General features: G+C 47.4%; 2 protein-coding genes across 4 annotated transcripts in view; one reads left to right on the top strand and one right to left on the bottom strand.

Annotated features, from left to right (window-relative positions):
* ATP11C (ATPase phospholipid transporting 11C (ATP11C blood group)) overlaps nucleotides 1–5,088 on the bottom strand; it is a 70,769-nt gene extending 65,681 nt beyond the window's left edge. For all 3 annotated transcript variants that reach the window (XM_087877510.1, XM_087877509.1, XM_034441602.3), the window contains exon 1: nucleotides 4,439–5,088. In XM_087877510.1, coding sequence (XP_087733636.1) covers nucleotides 4,439–4,465 — 27 coding nt within the window. In that variant the 5' untranslated portion in view covers nucleotides 4,466–5,088. The remainder of the gene's footprint in view (nucleotides 1–4,438) is intronic.
* Nucleotides 4,490–12,654, top strand: LOC117679564 (uncharacterized). The gene is made up of 3 exons (XM_034441600.3): nucleotides 4,490–5,260; nucleotides 11,037–11,166; nucleotides 11,546–12,654. The coding sequence occupies exons 1-3, from the start codon at nucleotides 5,053–5,055 to the stop codon at nucleotides 11,943–11,945; spliced, it is 738 nt and encodes a 245-aa protein (XP_034297491.2). The 5' UTR covers nucleotides 4,490–5,052; the 3' UTR covers nucleotides 11,946–12,654.
* Nucleotides 12,655–13,067: the final 413 nt, after the last annotated feature.

The following is a 13,067-nucleotide window of genomic DNA, read 5'->3' as shown; positions in this document are numbered from 1 at the left end:
CTTTCCTACCAATGGACATGCCGTTCTCCGGAAGAATAAAATGGGAAACAATCCACAGCTTTTCCCGCCATCCAAGTTCTTATCTTATCTTGGGAAAATTTGGAAAGCCAAACGGAGTATTTCGTGCTTTGAACATGGCTGGATGGTTACTACTCCATCTAAACAAAGGACATGGATGGGGAGGCTAGGAAGACCAAGGGACTCTCTCATCCCAACAGACTTTGGATATTCTCAGGAAATTTCTGGAGCTAATAACTGGGATGGAGTAAACTCACAACCCTTCTCATCCTTAAGAACAAGTTTTCGGATTATCCGAAGCCGCCAAAGAACCTTCTGTAATGAGTTCATCTAGGATTGAGAAAAACTTTGGATGGCCTCCAATTCTTGTTATGATCACTTAAATATGAGTCAGCCGTGTGCCAACACAAAAAGCCAACACAGTTCTAGGCTGCATCAATAGAGAGATAGAATCAAGATCACGTGAAGTGTTGATACCACTTTATAAGGCCTTGGTAAGGCCACACTTGGAATTCTGCATCCAGTTTTGGTCGCCACTATGTAAAAAAGACATGGAGACTCTAGAAAGAGTGCATAGAAGAGCAACAAAGAGGATTAGGGACTGGAGGCTAAAACATACGAAGAACAGTTGCAGGAACTGGATATGTCTAATTTGATGAAAAGAAGGACTAGGGGAGACATGATAGCAGTCTTCCAATATCTCAGGGGCTGCTCCAAAGAAGAGGGAGTCAAGCTATTCTCCAAATAGCTTGTCCTGAAGACAGAATAAGAAGCAATGGATGGAAACTCATCAAGGAGAGAAGCAATTTAGAACTAAGGAGAAATTTCCTGCAGTGAGAACAATGAATCAGTGGAACAACTTGCCTCCAGAAGTTGTGAATGCTCCAACACTGGAAGTTTTTAAGAAGATGTTGGATAACCATTTGTCTGAAGTGGGTTCGCCATGACTGCAATAGGCTAGTCTTCAAAGCTCAGCTTGGAAGCCAATCTTTTTCGAGCCTTAGCAATAAGCTCCATTTTAAAAAAAACCCCAAACAATCTTGGCAGCATGTACACAATATCTGACACCACAATGAAGGCTCACCTATTTTTAGAAACGGGTAGCTTTCCCGAATCTTTAAGTCACATATCATTATTATATATCATTTTTGCATTCTAGGCTTTTGCAGTTCCCCACCCTGAACTCATCTGGCTGGCACCTCTTCAAATGTTAACCCTTAACTGAAATAAACACCATTTATTTAAATAAAAGAATCAAAGATCAAAAAAAAAAATGCCATCAGGTGTGTTTGTGTGTATTTAAAGGGTGAGATAAATGTATACAGGTCAGTCCAACAGAACAGGTAGCACCTTACATCAATAGCACCAACCCTAATTGGAGAATTTTAAAAAATTAAATAAGGGATGCAGTGGCTCAGTGGCTAAGATGCTGAGCTTGTCGATCGAAAGGTGTAACAGGGTGAGCTCCCGTGACTTGTCCCAGCTTCTGCCAACCTAGCAGTTCGAAAGCACGTAAAAAATGCAAGTAGAAAAACAGGGACCACCTTTGGTGGGAAGGTAACAGCGTTCTGTGCGCCTTTGGCGTTGAGTCATGCCGACCACATGACCACGGAGACGTCTTCGGACAGCGCTGGCTCTTCGGCTTTGAAACGGAGATGAGCACTGCCCCCTAGAGTCGGGAACGACTAGCACATATTTGCGAGGGGAACCTTTACCTTAAAGAATTAAATACTAAGAATAATTTTCCGCAGGCATTACATTTCCTTTTTCCAGAAGCAACGAATTAATGAGGCAATCGAATCCAGAATCAAATTCTTTTGCATTTCCAAAGGTGCCCCGATGGCAACTTATTCAGCTTCGGGTTACTGGAAAAAAGGAAAACATTGTGTTTTGCGAAATAAAAAAAAAAATAGCAGGCCCGCTATAAACAAACAGAAAGCCGCAACACAACGAAAGTAGCAAGTCTGAAGACTGTTGCAAATGTAGTTCCTTAAAGAGTGGATTCAATTGTCTTTCTCCTTAGTTAAGCGAAGTCGGTATTCAGAATTTGAGACTTATTTTTTTTCTGGAGCCCTGAAAATGTTGCAAACTGAACCCAGAGCTTTGGCTCACAAAACTGGTATTAGGACAAGTTATCTCTCTCTCTCTCTCTCTCTCTCTCTCTCTCTCTTTTTCTTTTTCTTTCTTTCTTTCATGACACCAGCCCTCAGGCATACAGGCAGTCCTGGACTTACAACAGTCCATTTAGTGACCGGTCAAAGTTACAACGCCACTGAAAAAAGTGAACTTGCGATCGTTTTTCACACTTACAACGTTGCTGCCTCTCCATAGTTATGTGATTAAAATTCAGGCCCTTGGCAACGGGCTCGTATTTATGACAGTCGCAGTGTCCTGGAGGCACATGATCCCTTTTTGGGATCTTCTAACAAGCAAAGTCAACGGAGAAGCCAGAGTCATTAAATGACCGGGTTACTAATTCAACACCTGCAGTGATTCGTTTGACAACTAAGGCAAAAAAAAAATAAAAAGGCCATAAAATGGGCCTTTTAACACATGTCACACTTAGCAACAGAAATTTTGGGCTCGACTGTGGGTCGTAAACCGAGGATTACTTGTACTACATGGACAACAATGCACGAAAAACAGCTGGGCAGCTTTGGGCGGTTTCTCTCTCTCTCTCTCTCAGCCCACCTCACAGGGTCGTTGTTGTACGGAAAATAGGAGGCGGAAGACGTGTTGGATATGTCTATGGAGATTCTCAGTCATCCAGGTCACTGTTGTCCCAACGGTGCTTTTTTCAAGAGGAGACTGGACTTTCTGTTTGTTTGTTTTCTCTGAAGACATTTCGCTTCTCACCCCAGAAGCTTCCTCAGCTCTGAGAGAAGCGAAAGAAGCTTCCGAGAGAAGCCGAAGAAGCTTCTGAGGATGAGAAGCGAAACGTCTTCAAAGAAAAACCAAGGAAGTCCAGTCGCCTCTTGGGGAAAAGAAAAAAGAAAAAAACACATTTGGGACGTGTATTGAATACGTTTGCCGCCTTGAGTGATTTGTAAAACAAATCGTAAAGGCGGGATGCAAATCAATAAAATTAAATTTAAAAAAACGCATCGTCCTTGTAGGCAGTTAAACAAAACTTCCCCCGAAGGACAGGACGGATTGTGAGAAACAAAAAGTGCTGGAATTACAAGAAGGAGTTTTAATCTCTAGAAGAACAATGGCTTATTATCTCTTCTCTCCTGCCCTCCTGGTTTTGACAAGGCCTTCAACAGCCAGGAGAGTTTTGCAGGCAGATTGCTACACACCCACACACACCCACACCCTGACAGGCCTGTGTGTGTGTGTGAGTGTGTGTGTGTATGATTCTCAAGTGTGAACCTTTCTTGTTTTTATAAGGCAGCATCCCTTGCTGGGCCACAGAGAGAGAGAGAGACCAAAAGAAAAAAAAGCCAAATAAATGTTTTTCTTGCATTTCAGCAGCAAAGAAGAAAAAGGGAACGGGGTTGGGGGTGGGGGTGGGAGAATATGACTGTTGGCATGGATCCTCTCTAATTTTAGACAGCCTGCTGGAGGGAGAAAAAAGCCCATCTCCCTGCAACCAAAGAGCTAGCTCATCAGGTTTTCAGGCTGGCCTGTTGCTGATGGGACTAGCTTTCTGTTTGCAAGGAGATTCGGCTTTTCCTCTCTCTCTCTGGCAAAGTGCCCCAGGAGATCCTTTGCTACTTTTCTATTTTTTTCAACCCTCCTGCTGAAATGCAAACAACACCCCCACCTCCCCACCTCCCCATGTCACCCATTCTCACAGCGTTGGGTATCGCTCAAGTCTCGCAGGGAGATGGGGTGGTGGGAATTTCCACCTTCCTCTTTCTCCAGCCTGGGCACTCATCTCAACCTCTCCTCCGCCTCCCCAATGGCACGGAGCTGGCAAGCTCTGGAAAGCCAGGGGACACCCCCCCCTCCCATGCAAACACACACTCACTCTTCTCCATAAGGGTCAGGAAAAAAAAAAAAACCACGTTCTCCCCATCTGCTCCCTGGAAGCCGGGGAGAACAAAAGGACCGGCGGGGAAGGATGGTGAGGAGGAAGAAAGCGAAGGGACCAATTTTATCCGCGGGTGGGTGGGTGGGGAGAGGGCCAAGGAAGGAACCGGGGCTCCGGCCAAGGGTTAATCTCCCCTCCTCCAGCTGCGGGAGAGGATCCTGCCCAGCTGCCCCTTCCCAAACAGATCGGGACGAATCCATAAGGAAGGAGAGCGCAGCCCCTCCACCGATCGGAGAAGCCTGGGCGGTGGGCATTGCAAAGGATGGGAAGGGGGGCCGCAAGCAGGCCTTCCAAGGCTGGGGAGCGGTGGGGGGAAAGGAGACGACCCTCCACCCGGGAGAGACCCTCCCTCTCCCCTCTTGCCCGGCCTCGGCAGGAACTTACGAAGCGGTGCAGCTGGCGGCGCAGCATGGTGGAAGTGCCGCAGCGGCGGGGAGAGCCGAGGGGCGCGCAAGGGGCGGCGCAGCGCTGCGCTGCGGGCCTGGCGGGCGAAGAGACCCACAGCGGCCCGGCCGCCCCCCAGCCCCAAGCCTCCGCTCAGCCCCGGGCCGGGGTCACCGGCGGCGTGGAGGCGCGCTGCCTCTTTTCCGCATGGTGCAGCCTTTTTCTTCTTCTTCTTCTTCGCCGCCTCCTCCTCTTCCTCCTTGCGCCGAGCCCCCCTTGCAGGAGCACCGAACCGAACCGAGCCGAGCCGAGCCAAGGGCGCTCAGGCTGGCCGGAGGCGACTGCGGGGCAGCATCGTTGGAGAGGCGGCCGGGGATGGGGAGGGGGGCGCAGAGAAAAGCGCGCTTGCCTTCCGTGCAAACAGGAGGAGGAGGAGGAAGAAGAGGAGAAGGCGGCGTTTCGGAGGCCGGAACGCCGCCCTGCAGGCTGGCCGAGGCGCAAGGCGGACCCGGCCGGCGGAGGCGCGGCTCCCCAGCCCGGTTCGTCCCCTTCTTGGCCGGGCGCCTCCTTCCATCCAAGCGCGCGTGGCGCGCCGCCCAGCAGCTCCATACACCATGCCCGCCGCTTCTTTGGGGCGGACCCCTCGCCTCTACCCGCCCCGTCCCGGCTCGTCCCGGCCGCCAGCAACGTCCGCGGTACACCTCCCAAGCTGTTCCCCGCACGAGCGGACGGGACGAGCGGTTTGGGGACCCTCCCTGCGCCTTTTCCTGGATCGCCCCCCCCTCTCCCCCGTGCGTAAAATTGGAGAGATGCTCCGTCCGGGTAAGGGATTTTTGGCAGGGTGGTTCGCCTCTCCAGGTTCGGAGCTGTTGCTGCTGGCGGTGGTGCTGTCCTCTGGGCAGCCGAAGAAGAGCCTTGGTAGTACAGTGGTCTAAGGCACCCTGTTATTAAGCTGGTTATTAAGACCAGCTGCCTGCAATTACTGCAGGGTTCGAATCTCGCCAAGGCTCAAGGTTGACTCAGCCTTCCATCCTTTCTAAGGTAGGTAAATTGAGGACCCAGTTGTGGGGGCAATAAGCTGACTTTGTATAAATATACAAAAGGATGAAGGCTATTGCTTAACGTACTGTAAGTTGGCCTGAGTCTTCGGAGAAGGGCGGCATATAAATCAAATTAAAAAAAAAAAAAAACCCGAAATGGATTCCGTTGGAAATTGACAAGAAAAGGAAAGACTCTGAAAAGTCCCAGCAAATGTCCCAAAGACATTGTAAGAGCCTGTAGTACAATGGACTAAAGCACTGTTATTAACATCTGCTGCTTGCAATTGCTGCAAGTTCAAATCTCACCAGGCTCAAGGTTGACTCAGCCTTCCATCCTTTCAAAGGTAGGTGAAATGAGGACCCGGATTGTGGGGGCAATAAGCTGACTTTGTATAAATATACAAAAGGATGAAGGCTATTGCTTAACGCATTGTAAGCCGCCCTGAGTCTCCGGAGAAGGGCGGCATAGAAATTAAAGCAAAAAAAAAAAAAGAGGCGACTGGGCAGGAGTGGGGTATGGCTAGTCTAGTTGTTAGTTTACATTCCAATTCCAAAGAAAGGCAGTGCCAAAAGAATGTTCAAACTATTGCACCGTTGCACTCATTTTACATGCTAGTAAAGTTATGCTTAAAATCCTGCAAGCTAGGCTCCAGCTGTATGTGGATCCAGAACTACCAGAAGTACAGGCAGGATTTCGAAGAGGCAGAGGAACTAGAGATCAAATTGCCAACATGTGCTCAATCATGGAGGAAGCTAGGGAGTTCCAGAAAAAAACATCTACTTCTGCTTCGTTGACTATGCTAAAGCCTTTGATGGTGTGGCATCACAACAAATTGTGGCAAGTTCTTAAAGAGATGGGAGTACCAGACCATCTTATTTGTCTCTTGAGAAACCTGTATGCGGATCAAGAAGCAACAGTGAGAACTGGACACGGAACCACTGATTGGTTCAAAATTGAGAAAGGAGTCCGGCAAGGCTGTATACTGTCGCCCTGCCTATTTAACTCATATGCAGAGCACATGAGAAAGGCGGTCTAGATGAATCAAAAGTTGGAATTAAGATTGCCGAGAGAAATAACAACAACCTCAGATATGCAGATGATACCACTCTAATGACAGAAAGTGAAGAGGAACTAAAGAGCCTCTTCATGCAGGTGAAGAAGGAGAGTGGAAAAGTTGGCATGAAACTCAACATTAAGAAAACTAAGATTATGGCATCCGGCCCTCTCAATTCCTGGCAAATAGATGGGGAAGAAACGGCGTGACAGATTTTATTTTCCTGGGCTCCAAGATCACCGCAGATGGGGACTGCAGCCAAGAAATTAATAGACGCTTGCTCCTGGGGAGGAAAGCTATGGCAAATCTAGACAGCATACTAAAAAGCAGAGACATCACCCTGCCAACAAAAGTGCGTATAGTCAAGGCTATATAAAGTCCCTGGACTGATGGATGCTTTTCCCCTGTGAATTCTTCTCTCTTTCTGCTTAATCCTGAAAATGTTTTTGCAGATTTGGGTGCCCGCTAAGTCAATTTAATGCAGCATAGCCTATGAGCTGCGAGATTTAGTATTTCTGGCTTCTTCTGCTCCTCTTAACCTTGCAAATGAGTTACACCGGCTCTGTTTCGAATAATGAAAACCATCCAAGCAGCAAAGTATTTCAGATACAGAAGGCCAGATCCTGAAGAGGAAACTCAAATACTTTGGCCACCTAATGAGAAGGAAGGACTCCCTGGAGAAGAGCCTAATGCTGGGAACGATGGAGGGCAAAAGAAGAAGAAGGGGACGACAGAGAAGGAGGTGGCTGGATGGAGTCACTGAAGCAGTTGGCGTGAGCTTAAATGGACTCCAGGGGATGGTAGAGGACAGGAAGGCCTGTAGGTTGGCTCTCTCTCTTTCTCTCTTTCTTTTTTCTCTCTCTCTCCGTCTCTCTCTCTCTCTCTCTCTCTTTCTCTCTTTCTCTTTCTGTCTCTTCTTCTGTCTCTCTGTCTCTGTCTCTTTGTCTCTCTGTCTCTCTGTCTGTCTGCCTCTCTCTCTCTCTGTGTATGTGTGTCTCTCTGTCTCTCTTTTTCTCTCTGTCTCTCTGCCTGCCTGTCTATCTCTCTGTGTCTGTCTGTCTTTCTCTCTCTCTCTGATATTCTTTCTCTCTCTTTCTCTCTTTCTCACTTTGTCTCTCTCCCTTTGTCTCTTTCTCTGTGTGTGTCTCTCTCTCTTTCTCTCTTTTTCTCTCTCTATCTCTCTCTGTGTGTTCTCTTTCTGTCTCTGTCTCTGTCTTTCTCTGTCTTTCTCTCTCTCTCTGTCTATCTCTCTTTTTCTCTCTGTCTATCTCTCTGTCTCTGTCTCTCCATCTCTCTCTGTCTCTCTCTCTCTCTGTCTCTGTGTGTGTGTGCATGTGCGCACACACTGTGTGTCTCTTTGTGTGTGTCTGGGGGAAAGGGAAGGAGTGGCCAATGATCCCCATCACCAAACCTAAATCTGAGGCTGTGAATCCACAACTCGAGTGATTATTTCAGAGAGGCAGAATCTCCTTACAAACTGGGAGTGTAGATTCTACAATAAAGACCGCCCCCCCAAAGGATTAAAAGCCCTTCCTTTTTTGTCCTTAAAAAAAGAAAGAAAGAAAGAAAGAATAAGCTGATAAGGAGGCCGGCCTAAGTGGAAGAGAGAAAGTGGAAGGAATCTTTCTCATTATCTAAGATTTAGAGGAGAATTCTCTTTGGAAAATTCACAGGTGCAGACAAAAGACCCCCCCACGCACCCCTCTTTTTCTTAAACACAACCCATCATTAAAACCTGGTTTGGAATGCGACCAGGGTCAAAAGTTTAATTGGGATTTAAACGGGGAGGATGCAAACATCATCTGGCCTTTTGGGAAGAAAGGTGTTAAAATGCTAATCTCTGTGTGAATTGCAAAATTGGGGGGCTTCCTAGGATTTTTTTTTGGCAAAGACTTCCAAAGGGAGATGGGCTTGATTGAGATTTTAGCAAATTCTTATTGGAACCAGATGAGCTGGGCCCTTCTTCTGATATTCTGGCCTATCCCGATGGCTTTGCTCAGATGTACCTTGTGGTCCTTAGACCTGCATTGTAGGCAGGGGGTAGTCTTCAAAAATTTTAGGAAGGGGTTCTCTGCCTGGTTGCTGGGTGGGCGTGGCCATGGTGGGCGTGGCCTGTTCAGCCTCCTGCACCATGGTGGGGAGAGCGTTTTTGCCCTCCCCAGGCTCTGGAGGCTTTCCTCGAGTCTCCGGGAGGGCGAAAACAGCCTTCTCAGGCTCTGATTTCTGGCCTTCTCAAACTTCTGGTAGCCCCGTTTTTTGCTTTTCCGAGCCTCTGCGTGCGCCCTTCACTTTCCTGCATCCAAATTGGGCTGCATGGGGACTCCTGGGAGGGGAGGGGTGGGGTGGGTGGGGCCAGCCCATATTGTGATTTGGGGGTTCTCCAAACTGCACAGAATCTTAGCTAGAGGTTCTCCCAAACCCCTGTGAACCCCCAACAGCCCATCCCTGATTGTAGGGTTGTAGATCCCAAGGACCAGAGGGCTCAGAGAACCATCATCGGAGGCTGAGGAGGAACTAGGAGGAATGATGGAGTGAAGAAGCAGGAATAGGTGTGTGCCACCTCAAGAAGGTCAACCTATTAGAAGATGTCCTGTTTGGGATCTTCTCCGGCCACGTTGAGGACCTGGTTTCTTGTCTCCTCCATTGGGCAGAGATTATGCTGTCAGAATGTTGTCAAGAATGCTGGGCGTGTCACGGATTCCCAAGACAAAGTCGCTATGAAGTCAGCATGGGGAGAAGCCAAGGCTGAGGAAACCATGACCAGCTATTCTAACACTTTCCTACTTTTCTCCATCTTTCTAAGGTCACACCTATGCCAAGGTAGGGGACCTTAAAAGGGGAAAGCAGGCAGGGAGATTCTTCTGCTTGGCAACCCCAATCTTAGCTCCTGGACCACTTCAGAGGTCTTCAGAGGTTCTAGGTTTCTGCTTCCAGGAAGCCACTTGGCCTCCAACGTCTATGGAGATGGGTGTTTCTACAAGAAAGTCAGGATGGGGCCCCACAATGGTGCAAGGGAAGCGTCACTTGTGTTTTATAGGTGTGGTGCATATGCACAGCAGATAACCTTGTATTAAACAAAGATGTGGAATTAGGATGTATGTAACCCTGAACGTGGTGGCTCAGTGGTTAACACGCTGAGCTTGTCAATCGAAAGGTCGGCAGTTCGGCGGTTCGAATCCCTAGTGCCACATAATGGGGTGACCTCCTGTTACTTGTCCCAGCTTCTGCCAACCTAGCAGTTCGAAAGCACATAAAAAAGGCAAGTAGAAAAATAGGGATCACCTTTGGTGGGAAGGTAACAGTGTTCCGTGTGCCTTTGGAGTTGAGTCATGCCGGCCACATGACCACGGAGACATCTTCGGACAGCGCCGGCTCTTCGGCTTTGAAACGGAGATGAGCACCACCCCCTAGAGTCAGGAATGACTAGCACGCCTGTGCGGGGGGGGGGGAATCTTTACCTTTAACCCTGTATATCTCTCTGGACCTGATATGAGATGAAGTGTCATGGCTTCCTTCTCCTAAAGGATTTGGAGACCTGGGTTTTCATTAAAGTTATAGAAGTTCTCACTCTCAGAACTCTGGTAATGCCAAGAAGGGGGCTTCAATCAGAAAACTTGGTGGGTGAGCATCAGATGCTTCCTGTAAAGCTAGTATAAATTTTATATAAATTAGGCAGAATTGATCCTGGTCGAATAAATGCTTTGCAATCCAAAGACTCCGTTCCCAATATTTCCTAATACAGCAGGAGAAGATTCCTGTTTATTGACATTCCTGGGGTTGATGGGCATTGCTGGGAAGGTAGCAGCTTCCTGTGTTCCTCCTAAAAAGGCTCAGAAGCTAAGTAAGCTGGGACTAGGTTAATTCCTAGATGGGAGACCAGGAACAAATTCAAGGCTAAGGACTTTACAAGAAGTCAAGAAGAAATGCTTTCCATAATGTGGTTGAGAAAATTACCTAAATGTGCCATGATATGTCTTCCACAAGGACATCAGAAATGGAACTTCACTGGAGTTGTGTACTTCAACTCCCAGAATTCCTCAGCCAGCAAAGCTGACTGAGGAACTCTGGGAGTTGAAGTCCACAAGTCTTAAAGTTGCCAAGGTTGGAAACCCCTGCAGTGAAAAAGTAGAAAGCCCAGAATCACTCTGAAGGTTCCATCTCTGGAACTGGTCAGTTGGTGAATACCTTGGGTGAAGTTGTAAGAAGGGGTTCCATATCTCCACACCTTCTCAGACTTTCAGGTCTGTGGGAACTGCTGTCTTGACAATGTCCCTGAATTCAGAGCTCAGGAGAGAAGTCTTCTTCTCCACCGCTTCCAGTTAGTAGTCTTGACTTCCCAGTTCCAAAGCCAAGTCTTTGGAAATGCTTGAAGGGTTATTTTTAGATGTTTGTCATAGTGTATCTTTGATTTTCAGCTCAGATGGATGGAAAAGTTAGTCCAATGAATTAACTAATTAATTAATTAAGTGGCACTTCTGCTTTCAACCAACTTTCTCTTGTTAGACGACTCCATGGAGAAGCAGAGAGTCAAGCTAGATCTCCTCATTGGCATTATGTGTCTGTTCATGGTCCTCTTGATCTTTTTGGTCGTTGGGTGCCTCTTGCTCCACTTTAGACTCTTCACTAAAGACATGTGAGTATGAATGCCCACCGATGGATGTTGGAGAAAGGGTGAGAGCTCAGCCTCTGTGGCTTATGGAATGAATCATGGTTTACATCATGGCTCAGTTCTGTTGGATAGTATTTATAGCATGAAGGAGATGAGCCAATAATTTGATTTGGTATGAAGAAACTTCTTGGGTTCCTTCATTTTGAACCAGAAGGACTGGAAGCTTACTTGACCTCACTTGGCCAACAGATCATCTGATTTTCATAAAACATTCCCAGTTGCCATTTCCCACCCTGTCCCCGCCCACCCAGCAACCAGGCAGAGACCCGGTTGCTGAAATTTTTGAATCTTATCCCTGATTGTGTCTTATGGTGACGTTCTCTCTCCTCTTGTCTTCTTGAAGGCCCTTGAAGGAGGACCTGAAATCTTACACCATCCAGACCCACTGTGTGGAGACCAAGATTGTCCTCGCTCCTTCCCAGACCAACCAGTTGGCTTCTTCTGGATGGACGACGCCCGAGAAACCAACAGAGACTGAGTGTAAAGCCCGGAGCTCCACACCACCGGACCTCACACTCAACCATAAAAGTGCCATCAGCTACATGTATCAGAGCCATTCCCCCGAAAGTCTCTACTTGGATGAAACCGGAAGCATTTACTCACTGGAGTTTTTCCCGGATTTGGACAGCTCCTGCTGGAGTGATTCAAAGGAGTCTCTCATGTGTAGGAACTCCCAAGAGGAAGATGGTGAGGGAAGTAACGAATCAGGAAGCACAATATTTTGCACCGTCCATCCCATGTGACGAACAAGACCAGCCAGCCACTCCAGGAAGACTGGTGGGACTGGTCTGGCTTCCATGGCTTCTGTAGAAGCCACAAGTTGGACTTGGGGGTGGGGGGTGGGGGTCAGCACCTGCCGTTACGCCAAGTTGAAAGAGCCAACGAACTACGGCTGGCCTCCATTTCTACTAATGCTTTGGAGAAGTGCACAGGAAAGCCAACCTTCTGGTCACTTTGTTTTTCTTCTGGAAAGAAAGAAAACAAGCATTGGAAGCCTCCTGAGATGCTGCTCCAAGTACAGAAGCAGAAGGACTGGTCCCTGCGAATGGAAACCGAAAGCTAATTTCTAATACGGGCAAGGAGGTGACTTATTTGAGGAACTAAAAGGAATAAAGACAAGTGCGGGGGGGGGAAACCCTCTAATTCATGACATGGAAACTAATGATGGCAAGTGATTTTTATTGATTTATTTTTTTTAAAAAAAACCAAAATCCCAATGGACTGAACATCTGGACCGTCGGTGAACAAGAAATGGCAACTAAGGACGGACAGGACGATGGTCCACGAAGAAGAAGAAGAAGAAAGGAACAGAATGGTCAGCAAAGAGTTTTATCAACAGGACATTTTAATTGCTTTTTCTCACTCACCGTCCGGTTTGAAGAGCCTGCAATTAAAAGGATACATGAAACAGCCTCCATGTTCCTCTTTGCTGACAGTAAAAGGCTATATTTACCTCCTGCTTGGAGAGTGGCATTTGTTTTGCACCAAATCATCATCATCATCATCATCATCAGATTTTTGATTTAGGCATAATTCTTTTCCCCATTCTATCAGTAACATTTTGGCATATTTTAGAGTTTCAGAGGCACACTGGTGGATCAGCGTGTCTCTTATACTTTTTTGCAAACAGTTTAAATCCTGAAACCACTCCCCAAAAGCTACACAACCGAGGCATATTCTATCTATCTCATTATCTATCTATCTATCTATCTATCTATCTATCTATCTATCTATCTATCTATCTATCTATCCATCCATCCATCCATCCATCCATCCATGCATCCAATCTCGATGTTATCTGTCTCTGTCTCTCTGTCTGTCTCTGTCCCTCCCTCCATCCATCCATCCAATCTCTATATTATCTG

Source organism: Pantherophis guttatus, chromosome 12 (assembly GCF_059756535.1).
Source record: "Pantherophis guttatus breed Tessera chromosome 12, ASM5975653v1, whole genome shotgun sequence".
In the NCBI taxonomy this organism is placed as follows: Eukaryota; Metazoa; Chordata; class Lepidosauria; order Squamata; family Colubridae; genus Pantherophis; species Pantherophis guttatus.
This window is presented reverse-complemented; position numbering and strand designations above follow the sequence as displayed.